This window comes from Artemia sp. Qi Xiang Cuo, chromosome 5, assembly GCF_049724085.1.
Source record: "Artemia sp. Qi Xiang Cuo chromosome 5, ASM4972408v1, whole genome shotgun sequence".
Taxonomy (NCBI): domain Eukaryota; kingdom Metazoa; phylum Arthropoda; class Branchiopoda; order Anostraca; family Artemiidae; genus Artemia; species Artemia sp. Qi Xiang Cuo.
Window position 1 is genome coordinate 66,322,165 of NC_142798.1, and position 15,188 is coordinate 66,337,352.

A 15,188-nucleotide genomic window follows, 5' to 3' on the forward strand; every position below is an offset into this window, starting at 1 on the left:
TCAAGTGAGAATTTCATAAATGCGACAAAATTCATGGTTTTTCAAGTGATAATTTCATCTGTTTTTTCATTCTCACTGATAAAACCCTAAACCACGTGGTACTCGTGGGAGTATAAGACCCCTCTCTACTAGTGAGAGAAAAAAATAATCCAACAATACCCAAAATCCCGCGATCAGCTACAATTTTTCGCAAGAAAAGAAGGCTCACAGAATTCAGCCCATTGCTTCAAGCACCTTGATGCCCAGAATTAAAAGACAAAAATAAAAAACAACTTACGAAGAACAAAAAAAAAACAACATTTGAAATAAAATTACGTGTAGAGATGACACACTTAAATTAGTCTAGGGTTGTAGATAAAATGAAATAAATGGCATAGCCATATCCAATTGCAAAACTCGTATCAAACAGGACCATGACTAATGCCTATTTAGAATGCAAAACAGAATCAAGAAAAAACCAGACCTCAATGGTGAAAGAAACAAGTGAATGATAATTCATTAGACTATTCTCATCCTGTCTTCTCAGAACTAATTATAGCTGAAAGGTCGAGAGGGAAAAGCAAATGTGATATATAAGACGGGGCAAAGAATCAGATTCTGGACAACTTCAAGTGGTATAAAATAGGCACTAGCAAACAATGCAGCACCCGCAGACGTTAATGGATTACAACACTTTAGTAGTAGATTTTACAGCCAAACATCAACCAATTCACATAAATTAGGGGGGAGGGATCGTAGCAAAAACGCATTTCTCAAAATATACGGGGGGGGGGGACTGTTTTGTTTTCTTAATTTTTGTCAATACAAATCCTAATAAAACTTTTCAATAAAAATCACCAAAAAAAAGAATTTTTCAAAATCCAGTGGAAGGGGGAGGGAACTAAAAGGGCGGCAAATATCAGCGGCAATGCCAAATACCACAACTACAGGGACTGCTTACTACCTTAAAAAAAGAAAAAAGAAGCCAGCCATGCGAACAACTAAAATTCAAAGGAACCAAGAGTATTTGGGATGAACAAACAGTCAGTATTCGGCACGGTTGGGCTGACCGGACTTGTTTGTAATTTTAAAATAAAGAAAAATCCGTCTAGGTCATCAATTGAGTTAAGTGCAATTGTGAAGACCCAAGAAGAATTACAAACGTTGTGGCTATTGGTCCTTATCTAATATATTTTAAAATGTTTTGCATGTTTGGTTTTTCCCTGGAGATTGTGATTTACAGCAATACTTTCGTGTGACATAATTAAGGTCTTGTTACTACTAGGCAAAAGAGCAAATGAACATAGAGCAGAAATTAGAAATATACAGCACAGTTAGGCTGACCAGTGGACTGGACGTACTAAATTTTTTGCTGATGGCTTTATGACTGATTTTGACTTAGGATGTGCATTTATCATACCAAGGTTGAAAGCTGCTTATAACTTTAAAATAAAGGAAAACTGCCTGTCTTTTCAGTTGAGTTGATTGCAACTATTAAGGCCTTTGATTATATAACCAACAGGGGCATAATTTGCTATGGGGGTAGAAGTGTGGGGGGAACTGCCCCTACAGAACCAAGTTTGCCCCCCCCCGCAGCTAAAATTTAGTTTCCCCGAAAAAAGTGTGTGCTTTTCACTCTCCAGGTCGTAAAGATACTTGGGATGCTAAGAGCTTTGTCCAAGAGATTGATGTGCTAGGATTAAGCATTGGCTACTTATGTATTATAGAACCACACCAATATTTGGACAGCGTCACTTGGATCATAGCCATAAAACTCATTTAATTTCTAATGTACAGTGATAGTGGAAAGTGTCTGATAGTATAACACGGCAGCCATGGATGTTCAAATGAAGATTTAGGATTAGCCAAGGACTGAAATCACCCTTACAATTTTGTCGACCCAGAAACTGGCGCATCTACTCAACAAGTAGAGAGAACGTCGGGTCCCGCAATGTGAAGGAATAGACGGCACCGAGGTACAGCCTGCCATCATTTGAAATCATATCTAGCGGAGTATTTGTGGCGGGCGGCAGTGACGGCAGTGCTCCTTTCAACGCGATTCTTACTGACATCTATGCGCTCTGAGTGGCCTACTTTCCATAATGCTCTGTTGTAGTTTCGATAATTTGTAAATAAAGTACTATATTTTCATCATATCTGGGTATATTTGAATAGGAGTTACCTAACTTTCCTTCTTAGGTGTGGTCGCTATATAACATAAGTACCAAGTATTGTGTTGACCTGAATACCAGCCAAACCTGGCTTACCATGTGGAGCATGCAGACAAACTAGCAAAGCTTGGCCCCATTACTGGTAGTAGGATTCAGTACTATTATGTGGTAGAGGAATATCTGAACGTTTATATTTAAGTGCTCATCTAAAAGAGATTGTGAAATATTTTTGCTAGTCGTTCCCAAAATCAAATTTTGGATTTATATGGTTTTAAACCTCTTCCTAGTAACTGAAATGTCAGTTCGATGCCCTATGGGCTAGTAGAGGTTCTGAAGGATCTTTACCCTTTTTTTGACCTCCACTTAAGCGATCTGGTACATCCAATACGTTTTACAGCAGTGAAAACTTTTAGGATAAGAACAGCTAATTCCCGAACACGGAATTTTTTTTAGATAAGCTTATGCGGAAAAATCCAAAATGAAACAATCAAGATGTCAACTTTTCATCGACCTAGGACTTCCACACCAAGGTGGACTCATAGACGAATTAACTTATAGTACAGTATGGGTTTTTACGAGGACCAGCCTTTTTGTCTTCCAGGCTACCAAGTACTTCCTCGGGAGCTTCCCGCAACCAGGCCACCTGCCACCAGGCACTACCGCCAGGACCTTCTTTGGGTTCCTTTCCAAAATATTTTTTTTCTTTATGTTACGCTTCTTGGTAGAATTAAACTTTTCTTGTCAACCGAATAGTGGCTTTTTACCTGTGTCCGTATAGCATTCTTCTGTCTTGTCTGTTATCTATTCAGGTAATAAATCTACAAGTGGACATACAGAAGGAGCGCACTGATATTACAACAAAAAATAGTGAGTTGAAAAAAAAAAAGACAAAACCACACCTGAGAACAGATGGTATTCAAGGAGGAATTCACCCATTTATCGGATAAGTGTTCATCATAGCAACATAAATGGCACCCATTTAGTAAAAGATTTAATACTGTCAAGATATGAGTACCACTTAAATATGTTCCAACTCAAAAGTACTAATTTTATTCGTTGTCACGCCGACAATAAAAAAGGAAAAACCCTTTTTTTCCGGAAATACAATTCATCACTAAATCAAGCCTTGAATTGTTAAATATCTAGAAACCCGCTTGTGTTTTTGCGTTCATTAGAATAAGTGAAGCAAAAGACAAACAGTCGAGCAGTTCAGTTGCCAAGTTAATGATATATGTCCAACGGACAAAAGAGAAAAGTAGCATGGAAGATTAATTACTTGTTTTCACTGAACTGTACAGACTGTTTTAATTGTTTGTATTTGATTACTGAAAATATGTTGAAGTACATTTTAATATGAAGTCAGAGACTTCTGAGTTACATATCCTTCTAAAAAAAATTTATTGAGCATTAAACACCTAGATTTTGGGGCATTCCTCCTCATTTTTAGATAACTGAATTAAAAAAAAAAAATTCCGACTTTTGTGAAAACCAAACACTATTGTGATATATATACTAAACATGTTTTCGATTTTGTATTTCCAAAATACAACATTTGCCTCCAGTTGTAATTCAAAAAAGTTCAAAAACGCTTAAATAATGTTGAAGAAATGTGTAAGCTTGCTTAATACGACGAAGTCATTTAGGACTATTAGGACGACGTCCTTAGTTTTAGGACTATTAGTCATTTAGGACGTTTAGTCATTTAGGACATTTTTGTCATTTAGGATATTTAGTCATTTTAGGACATTTAGGACTATTAGTCATTTACTGGATGATCAAGAATCGAAAGAAACACAGCATATCTTTATGTTCTAAGAGGGGGGGGGGTGGGGGTTTCAAAAAGGGGCGTGGGCCCAATATGGGCCCGGAATCATACATATTAAACGTTATTGCATGTTACAAATTTCGACTATGTTGAACATGTCTTTAGTTACAAAATGAACTTAACGTTTTTTTATGAAAGATATTTATATTGTAATAATATCCCGAAGTTTAAAAATCGACATATTGGAAATCTCTCAATACCAGCTTTCGTGCCAGACTAGCTTTCCACCCACTTGCGGAAGATGTACTTAAGATATTTTTTTATATATTATAATATTAGCATCAGGCTTGCAATTGACAAAATTGGGAGACCTTCAATAAAAATGTTGGTGAAAAATAGATACTATTTGTCAAACATATACTTAAAGAGTTTTCATTTTGGAAAGTATGTTGACAGTAAATATGTACATTATAAGGACAAAGTTATAGAGGTATTAACTTGATTTCTGTAGGGAGCAAATTGCTTAGCACAGTGATATTTATTAGCCAAACTGTAAGCTTAAACTAACGTAACTATAGGCTAGAGGCGGAGATAGAGCATGTATACGAGAGAAGGTTCAAAACAGAGCGAACACACTGTTGACAAAAAAGGTTGGGTACGCAGCTTAAGCATTTTCGACCGAATGGTGTAGGAGACAGAGCGTACGCACTGTTCAAAGAAGAGTGACAGAGAAGGGGCAAGTCAACAAAGTGTAACAAGTCCACCTTTCCAATAAATACACCTACGAATATCTTATTAATAGGGGTAAGTTACAAAATTCAAGGCCCTTGTCCGTGAGACTACACGCATTATGTCGCCATTGGAAGTTATTTTTTAGGCCATTCGCCCATTCTTATTGAAACTGTTGTCTAAAAATTTGGACCCGATGTCATGTGGGGCTCATGGAGCGCCTGGAGACATGCAGAGCTTTAAAGGTGCTTCAATCTGCCCTCCGTTCTGTTTTAGACCATAAAAAGGGCACTAAAACTGGTGGTTTGTCATCAAATGAGCACTCCTTCAAGTTTCCACAACCACTTCAAGTTTCCACAACCACTGGGGCTCTTGGAGCGCTTGGGGACACGCAGAGCTTTAAAGGTGCTTCAAGCTACCCTCCGTTTGGTTTTAGACTAGAAAAAGGGCACTAAAACTGGTGGTTTGTCATCAAATGAACACTCCTTCAAGTTTCCACAACCACTAATTGTAGCCTATATGGTAAGAGAAAAAAGAAAAGTCCAAGAAAAAAAACAAAAAATAACACATGGGTGGAAGTAGTAGTTTGATATTTTTGCTTTGACTATGATTTCTTAGGAAAAAAGTAGTGAAGAAAGTTATAGATCAAGGGCTTTGATACTAAAATATAAAAAGAAAAGAAAAACAAAACTGTTAAGTCCATCGATTTGCCTTCTGAACAGTTCAAACAAGACAGATGTACATAGTTACCTTAAGTCTTTTACAGAAATAAGAAGAGGGGGCTCCATAAAACGCAGATTCTGGTAAAATTCATCATAGTTCACAGCCCCAGCTATCAATATTGCACGAAATTTCTTCAGCTGAAAAAGAGAAAGATAATAATAGAAATTTCGTAGAATCAAAATTACCATTTAAAAAATGACCTAATTAAGACAATTATAAGATTAAAGAACAATATTAAATTATTCAGTACTTGGAATTATAACGTTATCACTTGGATACGTTATCATAGACGTTATAACGTTAATAGACAAATGTTTAGCATAGTTTCAGCTTCTTCGATCCACCTACTAATACTATTCCTTAAATTAATTTTTAAAAGGAAGTTGGCATATATTAATCCTAATTCAGAACAGGAAGGGGATGCGTGAGGTGAAGGGTAGGTTCGACGCCTTCCCCTATTCAGATGCAACCAATTATATACAAGGTCAAAATTGTTGGTCTTTTAACCGTTAAAACGAGCATTATAATATTTAATTCCCACACAAATACGGAATGACACCTTTCCCAAAAATTACAATCCAGGGTAACGACCGATTTCTGTCAGTTAACACAAGGTATAGACAACCTCAATTACAAATGGCTTTAACTTGACTTTTCCAACCTTTTCTTGGCCCTTCCCCGTCTAACCACGTCTAACACCTTGACCCTCTTTCTTTCCTATCATAATTGACTATTAACATTCACAAATGAGCTACTATAAATATGAAGAAAGCTTAAAGGGGCTGATAAGATCTAAACTATTACCAAATAATCCCTTGAAAAACCGTGCATCTTTGAATGTCTTATGGACTAAGCGATTGAAACTACACTGGTTATTAAACAGACGTCAAAACAGATGGGAATACACGAGAAAGCCTAATACTCAGGCTTTTATGAAATATCCTGAAAATAACCTATAGCGTTCATATTGATCCTTATTTGGGCATTTTGATTAATTTGACTCTCCTCTCCCCCAAAAAATCCCATGTTTTCCCCTCTTTAAACGTGCAGTGATGTCGAACAGTGTTCCCCTGACGTTAATAATGTCGAAGATACCACTAGATGGCTTCTCATATCGACGGGGCATTACGAACGATAAACATAAATAATCGATTGTTCCATGACATAGATACAAACATAATTGACCAGCGAACAGTCTAACATAGAATTAAACTGATGCACGTTTCCTCTAGATCCGTTATTTTTCTGCCAATAGAGGTCCTTACCGTTAAGACCCGATGGGTTTCACTATTCACATTGCCGGTCAAAAACGGTATTAATGTAAAATATAAAAGGTACCAATTTGTTTGAAACTATCTATTATTACATTGATATTCTAGATATCGAAAATTACCGACTGGTGAAAAATCGTGCTTTTATGAAGGCACAGTATATAAAGATTACAATTTAAAAATGTAGCACAGAGAAACACATAATTGGGGTAACAGCTAATCTAAATTTCAATCCAAATTGAAACGCACCGCAGCCCTGGTTAAAGAATGACTATAGGACTAACAAATTCCTTGCTGAAGACAATCTAGCCGCTGAATCTGTTGTTTCAAGGTGCAGTTCTAACGATATTGCAAAGTACCCTTCTGCAGTCGCTATTAAACTATATATCTTCCTATATCTTAATCTTATTATGTATTATAAATGTTAATCTTATTATGTATTATAAATGTTCCTCAATTTTAAAATACAATTTTCGAAAAATTCCTTTACTGTGCTAAACATCCTACGGCTTCTTTTTTCACCTATCCTCCCCAGAGATGCAATTTAACTAAAACCTGATTGAATATATATTCGGCGTATATTACAGTCTGAAAATCGAATTTCTTACTATAGAATGCGTCTATGCCAAGTCAACCAATCGATACTGCACGTGAAATTCCGATTTTGCTGAAAATTTTTTTAGTTATTCTCACTTTTTATCTCTGAAGCTGTTCCGTAAAAGGGTTAAAAAGTGGGTTGCCCCCTCCTACAGGCCATGGAGCCTTTGTGGGGATTTGTAGATTGTTATGTAATTATTTTACTGGTATATTGAAAATAAATCTATCTATCTATATACTTCAATTTTTTTTCTTTTTTTTTTGCAAAACCTGTTCCGTAAACCCTGAAACCTGTTCGCTGTTCCGTAAAAGGGTTAAAAGTGGGTTTCCCCGTCATAGACTTCAGTTATTTTTTTTTTTTTTTTTGTTTCATTTCCAAAACTGTTTCGTAATACCTGTTTTTTTTTGTTAAACCTGTTCGCTGTTCCGTAAAAGCGCTAAAGAGTGGGTTCCCCCGATAGACTTCAGTTGTTTTTTTTTTCTCTTTTTTTTTTGCAAAACCTGTTCGCTGTTCCGTAAAAGGGTTAAAAAGTGGGTTGCCCCGTCATAGACTTCAGTTTTTTTTTGCAATACCTGTTCCGTAGAACCTGTTCGCTGTTCCGTAAAAGGGTTAAAAAGTGAGCTGCCCCGTCATAGACTTCAGTTTTTTTTTTTTTTTTTTTTTTTTTTTTTTTTTTTTTTTTTGGCAAAACCTCTTGCTTTCTAGTTATTTTAAAATTTAGGAATTTTGGTTCTCGAATAACTCGATACTGCAGAAATTTGAACAAAACCTCAGCATGTATTATCAACGTAGAAAAAAGCTGAAAATATTTCAGCAAAATCTGAATTTTATTCGTAGCTCCGGCTGAACGATTTAATGTAGAATGACTCTGCAAGGACCTTATAGACCTAAAGGACTTCAATTCCCTGATGGATCAAGTTCTAGTATTTTTTTTGCAAGGTTGACGTTATCACCAAAATTGATATTACCATCTACTTAAAAGACAGGTCCCTCCTGAACAAGTTTAAAGATGGCCTTCTTAGGGTATGCGTTAAATAATCGTCGGATAAAGCTATTTGAGACACGCTCACAGGGCGGAGACCTTCATACCATATAAAACCTGATATTTTACTCACAACTCACTTAACTGTCGGAGTGACAATTTTAAATATTGAATATTTCCTCAAAAGGAGGACAATGCACATAATTGAAGAAAACTGACATTGCAGACTTGATATTACTGGTAATTACCTTAAAAATAGTTACAGATAAAAGCCTTCTAAACACCGTAGTGCATACTAACTAGTTATTTTACCCCTCTCCTGTTATAGAGCCGTTCATAATATAAAAACATTTCGGTGAGAGAGATAGCCTAGCCCCACAAGTCTCTTTTCCCTTGCTATACCCCTAAAGTCTATCAACTCCAAACTGGAACTGCGTAAAACTTTTTGGACGAAAACGTCTAAAATATATTATTGCTGTCAAATCTTGAAGGTCGCAATTGACGCTATCACAGTTCCGAGAAAATTACCTAAAGCCGTTCCCTAAGTAGTTCTCAAAAGACGTATCAGCAGGACAACTTGGATTAGAAGGATCAAAGTGTGATCAAACATATACTTCCATGCTGACCCTTCGTTTGAGAATAGCTTAATAAACAGTTTTTGACACTTATTTCTTACGACAGCGCCGATAAATAGTCTCAGTGGGATAAACGTCTATACTGGTATATTTTACTTAAATATTTAATATATAGAGTGGGTTTGGCTAGGTATTAAATATAATGCATTCTGGGCGGCCTGCTTTCCATTTTTCTCTGTTATAGTTTCCATAATTTTGTTTCTAAAGTATTAAGTTTTTACCTTATTTTGGTATATTTCATTATAATTAACCTAACTTGACTTCTTCAGTGAGGTCGGGATAACTAACAAGTACCCAAACCATGATTACAAAAACGGAGTCTGTGTAAATTTATATAACAAACCCATTAGCCCATTAGTGTCTTATGAAATGGCCCTGATAAATACGCAATTTGTCGTAAGTTTCAATTATGATAAAACGTGATCTATTTCTATATCTCAATCCTGTGCTCATACACTCTAAGTGAAAATGCCCATTAAGGCTTTTGTCGCTTTAACGTCACAGATATTAAAAGAAATTCTCATGTCTAACGTAAAAACATAAAGAATTGGGTAATTTGCGGTCAGAGTAACGGATTCAGTAATCACTTAGCTTCAATTTTTGTCAAAAACATAAAAATTGCACAAAAAGAGGATGAATAGAGGGATAAAACGCAAGAAGTAATTTGGGGAAATTTGATTGGTTATTTTTCATGAAAGCAACAGCGTCTTAAATACGTATACTAATGAAAGATCTCGGGACTTATGGCGCTTTTTTTACTTCTTTTTAGGACCTAAAGCTGCTGGCAGCCACGGTAATGACGGTGCTCAAGTATAGTTCTGAAACATGGGCTCGTTGAAAGGTTGAGGAATATATGCTACAAGGCCGTATCCAGAAGGGGGGCTAGGGGGTTTGAACCCCCTCTCTCCCCCGAATTTTTGTCTGACCTGTAAAACGTAACAAAAATAAACTAAAACAATTTTTTTGATTCGTTTTTTAGGTTTTTTTTTAGTAAAACACCTCCAACACCCCCCCGGAAAAATCCTGGATACGGCCCTGATATGCTATATCTTTTCCAAAAGGATTGTTTAAGGATAATTTTTTAGGCAATCCTTTGAATGGCCACATATCAGAGCTGTATAAAAAACCTGGCTTGATTACACTTCTACGGTTTCAGAGGCAACGCTGTAGCGTTGCCTATAGTAGGCTAAAGGCCATACGGCTCCAATGTTTTATTATTATTTTTTTTTTCCCAGAGGCACTTCATATGGAAGGGGTCGCTGTAGAAGCTTCAAAGGGGGCTCACTCGATTGAAAATCGAGAGTTCTAGGGACCTTTTTCATAGTCGAAAGTGATTGGAGGACAAATAGCCCCCCCCTCACCCCCAGCATTCCCCCCAACACATTCAATCAAAACTTCGAGATAGCCAGTTTGTTACTCGTAGTTGATTTCTAGATAGAAAATGTGTTCTTGAGGAGGAAACTCCCCCACAACCCTCAAGGCAAGGGTTTTAAGTTATGGCCTGGGGGCATATAAGGTTTTTATAGAAGGCGTTGTCGTAGAAACTTTAAAACAAGCTCATTCAATTGGAAATTAAAGAGCTAGTGCCCTTTTTAATAGTTGAAAGTGATTGGAGTGTAACTAGCCCCCCTCCCCCCACACCCATCATTTCCCCAAACACATCCAATCAAAATTTTCAGATAGCCATTTTGTTCAGCGTAGTTGATTTCCGCGTAGAAAATATATTTTTGAGGAGGACACTCCCCCACAGCTCTCAGGGCAAGCATTTTCAGTTATGCCCTGGGGGCATATAAGGTTTTTTATAGAAGGCGTTCTCGTAGAAACTTCAAAACAGGCTCATTCAATTGGAAATTAAAGGGCTATTGCCCTTTTTAATAGTCCCAAATGATTGGAGGGCAACTAGCCCCCCCATGCCCATCATTCCCCCAAACACATCCAATCAAAATTTTTAGATAGCCATTTTGTTCAGCGTAGTCGATTCCCAGATAGAAAATATATTTTTGAGGAGGATACTCCCCCAAAATCCTCAGGGCAAGGGTTTTAAGTTATGCCCTGGGGGCATATAAGGTTTTTATAGAAGGAGTTGTAGTAGAAACTTCAAAACAGGCTCATTAAATTGGAAATTAAAGAGCTAGTGCCCTTTTTAATAGTCGAAAGTGATTGGAGTGTAACTAGCCCCCCCCCCCCCCGCCCATCATTCCCCCAAACACATCCAATCAAAATTTTGAGATAGCCATTTTGTTCAGCGTAGTTGATTCCCAGATAGAAAATATAATTTGAGGAGGATACTCCCCCAGAACCTTCAGGGCAAGGGTTTTAAGTTATGCCCTGGGGACATAAGGTTTTTATAAAAGGCGTTGTCGTAGAAACTTCAAAAAAGATTCATTCGATTGGTAATTCAAAGGAATAGTGCCATTTTTAATAGTCAAAAGTGATTGGAGGGCAACTAGCCCCCCCCCCGACGCCCATCATTCCCCTAAACACATCCAATCAAAATTTTGAGATAGCCATTTTTGTTGAGCGTAGTTGATTTCCACATTGAAAATATATTTTTGAGGAGGACACTCCCCCACAACCTCAGGGCAAGGGTTCTAAGTTATGCACTGGGGTAAAAGGCGTTGTCGTAGAAACTTCAAAACAGGCTCATTCGATTGGAAATTAAAGGGCTAGTGCCCTTTTTAATGTTCAAACTTGATTTGAACATTAATATATATTGTATGTTTGTTCGCATTGATTGTTTATTTAGTTTCTGCTCGTTCTAAGCTTATTTTATTCTTTAATAGCAAAATATCTGGTGTTCTTTTAAACATGAATTTCATGTTCAGTCTAAGCATTTTACTTTAAGATCTATTTATTCACTTATATTATTAATCATTGTATGTTTTTTTGATATGATTGTTCATGTAATTTCCGTTTGCTTTGGGTCTAATTTATTCTTTAATATTACTTTCTGGTCGTTTTGAGTTTTAATTTTAACAGGTATTTTCATCTCCTGAGATTAAGTTTAAAATGGCCTTTACTTTTCTTTGAAAAACTTATTTTTCGGAAAGTTTTTTTTTTTTAATTAATATAATAAAAGAAAGACTATTAAGATTAGGCCAAAATCTCACAAATCACGTTACAAATTATTGCACCAAAAATGATTCTTTCGGCCTCTTCATTTGGCCTGTGGGGCCAAACAAAAACAGGACGTCATCAAATGTAACCAGAATATATCCTAGGAAATAACTTAATAGGGTCTTCACGGAAGGGAGTTAAGAATAAAGCTTTGAACAGATTGAGCCGGAAGAGAACTATGTTGACCTCAATAACACTGATACTACTATGGGTCGTCTATAGTAGTAGCAATAGTAGGATTGTAGATTCAAAAAATAATATAGATTAAGTATTATTTTGATGGTAGAAAGTTTCAACAACGATAAGATATACTTAGAACGTGGTTCAAAACGTTACTTCACAAGAACATATTGAAAATTAGTCATGGTAAAATTCAATCTAAATTGTTTCTTCAAAGAGGCGTTGAACCTTAAGCTCAGAACATTAAATAAACAAATAGCAGCATTCATCATGTTTGTAGAAATATATAATGAAAAGACATACGATTTCCTGGGCCTTTACCATACTTCAATTAAAAATTCCTTTGATAGTTCACACCAAGGGCAATTACAAAGTTCATGGAGCCTTTTGTGGAGAAAATGTCTTACCTTTATTGTATATTTTGTTAACGAACAGTATTCCATTTATCTTAATGTTTTCCAAATATATAACATCTTCACCCTGCCCCACCCCCTCTTTTTCTCTGTCACTCTCTTTGATTTTTACCTTAAAAAAAGAGAAGACTTCTCTTTGTTTTGTGTTTTTAAGGTGAAAAACAACCCGAAGTGTACTTTTTGGGTTGTTTTTCATTTTCTTTTTAAATGAAAATAGCGAAAAAGCAAAACTCATTTTTTTCTGTAAGCCTGTAAAAAAAAAATACTCATTAAACTTTTTTAGTTTCATCGCCTCGAAACAAAACTCTTTGTGTAAGGTTTATTGTGTACATTTTAAAACCTAAAAACTGAATAAAAATTAATTCAAAAACGAACTTTTTCTGATGAACATAAAGAGCAAAGATGAAACTTAAAACGAACAAAATTTCTTGCTAAGCAGTTTATGCAACATAAATCCCTAAGGAACTTAATATTTCCCTAAGTTTCTACAGTCTTGAAAAAACTAACGCCTTACTGAAAAAACAGAAAAAAACAAAAAATAAAAGACTAATTTATACGATTCTGGATAGTCTTTCATTGGCCATGAAATGATTAAATTTTAGTATACAGTTTCAAGTCTCTCCAAAACTTCGAGTAAAGATAAGTTTTCAGTAAAGCGCTAGTTCTTCAGAATTCTACGAATTTAGGGAGTCAGTTTAATTTATATTACGTTTAATTATTATATTACGTTTAATCAGTTTAATTTATATTCAGTTTAATTATTACGAGTCAGTTTAGTTTATACCAATATAGCATATTTATGTTGCATAAACTGCAAAGCAATAATTTTTGTTCGTTTTAAGTCCCATCATCGCTCTTTACTTCCATAAGAAAAACTTACCCCACCAGGCGTATTGAGTTACGATTTGTTGTTCATTTATATGAAAAAAAATGAGGGATGGATTCCCATCCCTTTGTCTTATAAGCAAAGTGTGAATAATTTCTTAGAACGCAAAGCAAAGGACAAAAAGGTCAGGCAACCCCCTCTATTGCGACGTGGTTTTGGCTGATTTAAAATTGTCATTGATAATTAAGTAAGTAATTATAATAAATAACCCGCACTATACTTTAATTTCAGAGTGTAGCTATGTAACATTTCTTTTTATTAATTAAAAAACAAACATAAAGAAAAATTATTAAATAAAATGCTTCGACATGATAGTCGTGATGATGTGACCTTGATACGCCAACACAGCTAAAAATCTTAATTAATACTAAATTGCTCACTTATTAAAATTTCTTCAAGTGAAATTAAAACCTTTCACAATAAAAGGAATTTATGCTAGCTCTGTTATTATCTTTCAATTAATCAAACTTTCAAAACCCAGTGTAGTTTCTTATCTTGTACAACATTTGTGGGTTTGATCGCCACTTCCTTGTGTTCCTTTCTCAATTTTAAAGGTTCTCAATTTTAAGATGGTTCTCAATTTTGAGGGGTAGCCTCTTTGTATAAGAGGGGAAAAAAATGGAGACACATCGGTGCTACCTCAGTGCTACCCATGTGAAAATGTAATTTTTCTGGTGGTTCAAAGTGGGCACAATGGGCCTCATTTTAAGGTCTCTCAGACTCTCCTTCGCAATCCTCAAAAATTTATTGTTATTACAATTTATTGTTAGGTTCTAGTCTGAATGAAAATTATATTTACGCTGATGGAGTGCTGTCAAGTGTTGCCGCACCCATTGGTCGGCTTGAACGACATAAGTGTTGCTAGTGCAACGTTTTGATTGTGTTACTTCGCCATTTATTGGATGCCGTGTTTGCCAACCCATCATAATTTTAAAAACTGTTTATCTCAACAAGAACTTTTTCATAAAAAGAAAACAACAAAATAAAGCCCTGTTCTCGAAACCAACATATTCTGTATTTCCTGACGTCCAAACAATGTTTTTACTTTCAAAATACATAATGTACGAGGTGTTATTTTTTAGGTGTTATGTGCCCCAACACATAACACCTAAATAATAATAATCTATGCTGTTTTTTCTCTCTAAAATTTCAGCATTTACAGGCTAAGACTATGTTACTTTGCCTCAAAATAAAAATTTTTCCTTGTTTCATATGTACTTGATGATGGAAATAATTTCATTCTACGTACTAAGTATATCATCAACTGATTCCACACACACACTATACTAATATAGCAAAAATACCGAAGATAAATTTTCCTCCCTGTAAACAAATTAGAAACGAAAAAATTATATACCAATTAGCACAAGTATCTAACTCCTCATCTCTAAACAGGAAAGAGGTTTACGATTCCTCCTTACAAGTCACTCTTTGTGATAGAGGAGAAATCCAACCCCCCTCCCAAAAAAAACAAAGCCTGCTAGTACTTGGGCTGTAAAGTTCAATGGACATTTTTTGTTGATTAACATCCATTCGTTAGCCAAATTTTAAGGTGGATAGGGCTCAGAAGTGATGAAAATCTATGAAAATCTTGTACAAAACTGCAGCATGTAAAAACTAAGGCTACGCTACTTTGCCATAAAAATATAACAAATATTAACTGTTTCATATAAATTTCATGGTAGAAACAACTTGATTTACTGATTGCCAAACTACGTCATTGCGTTTTAATATTACCT

General features: G+C 35.6%; 1 protein-coding gene across 6 annotated transcripts in view; it reads right to left on the reverse strand.

Annotated features, from left to right (window-relative positions):
* chb (CLIP-associating protein) overlaps window positions 1-15,188 on the reverse strand; it is a 224,423-nt gene that overhangs the window by 103,462 nt on the left and 105,773 nt on the right. For all 6 annotated transcript variants that reach the window (XM_089089866.1, XM_089089869.1, XM_089089867.1 and 3 more), the window contains one exon: window positions 5,395-5,504. In XM_089089866.1, the coding sequence (XP_088945992.1) occupies window positions 5,395-5,504 (110 nt within the window). The remainder of the gene's footprint in view (window positions 1-5,394; window positions 5,505-15,188) is intronic.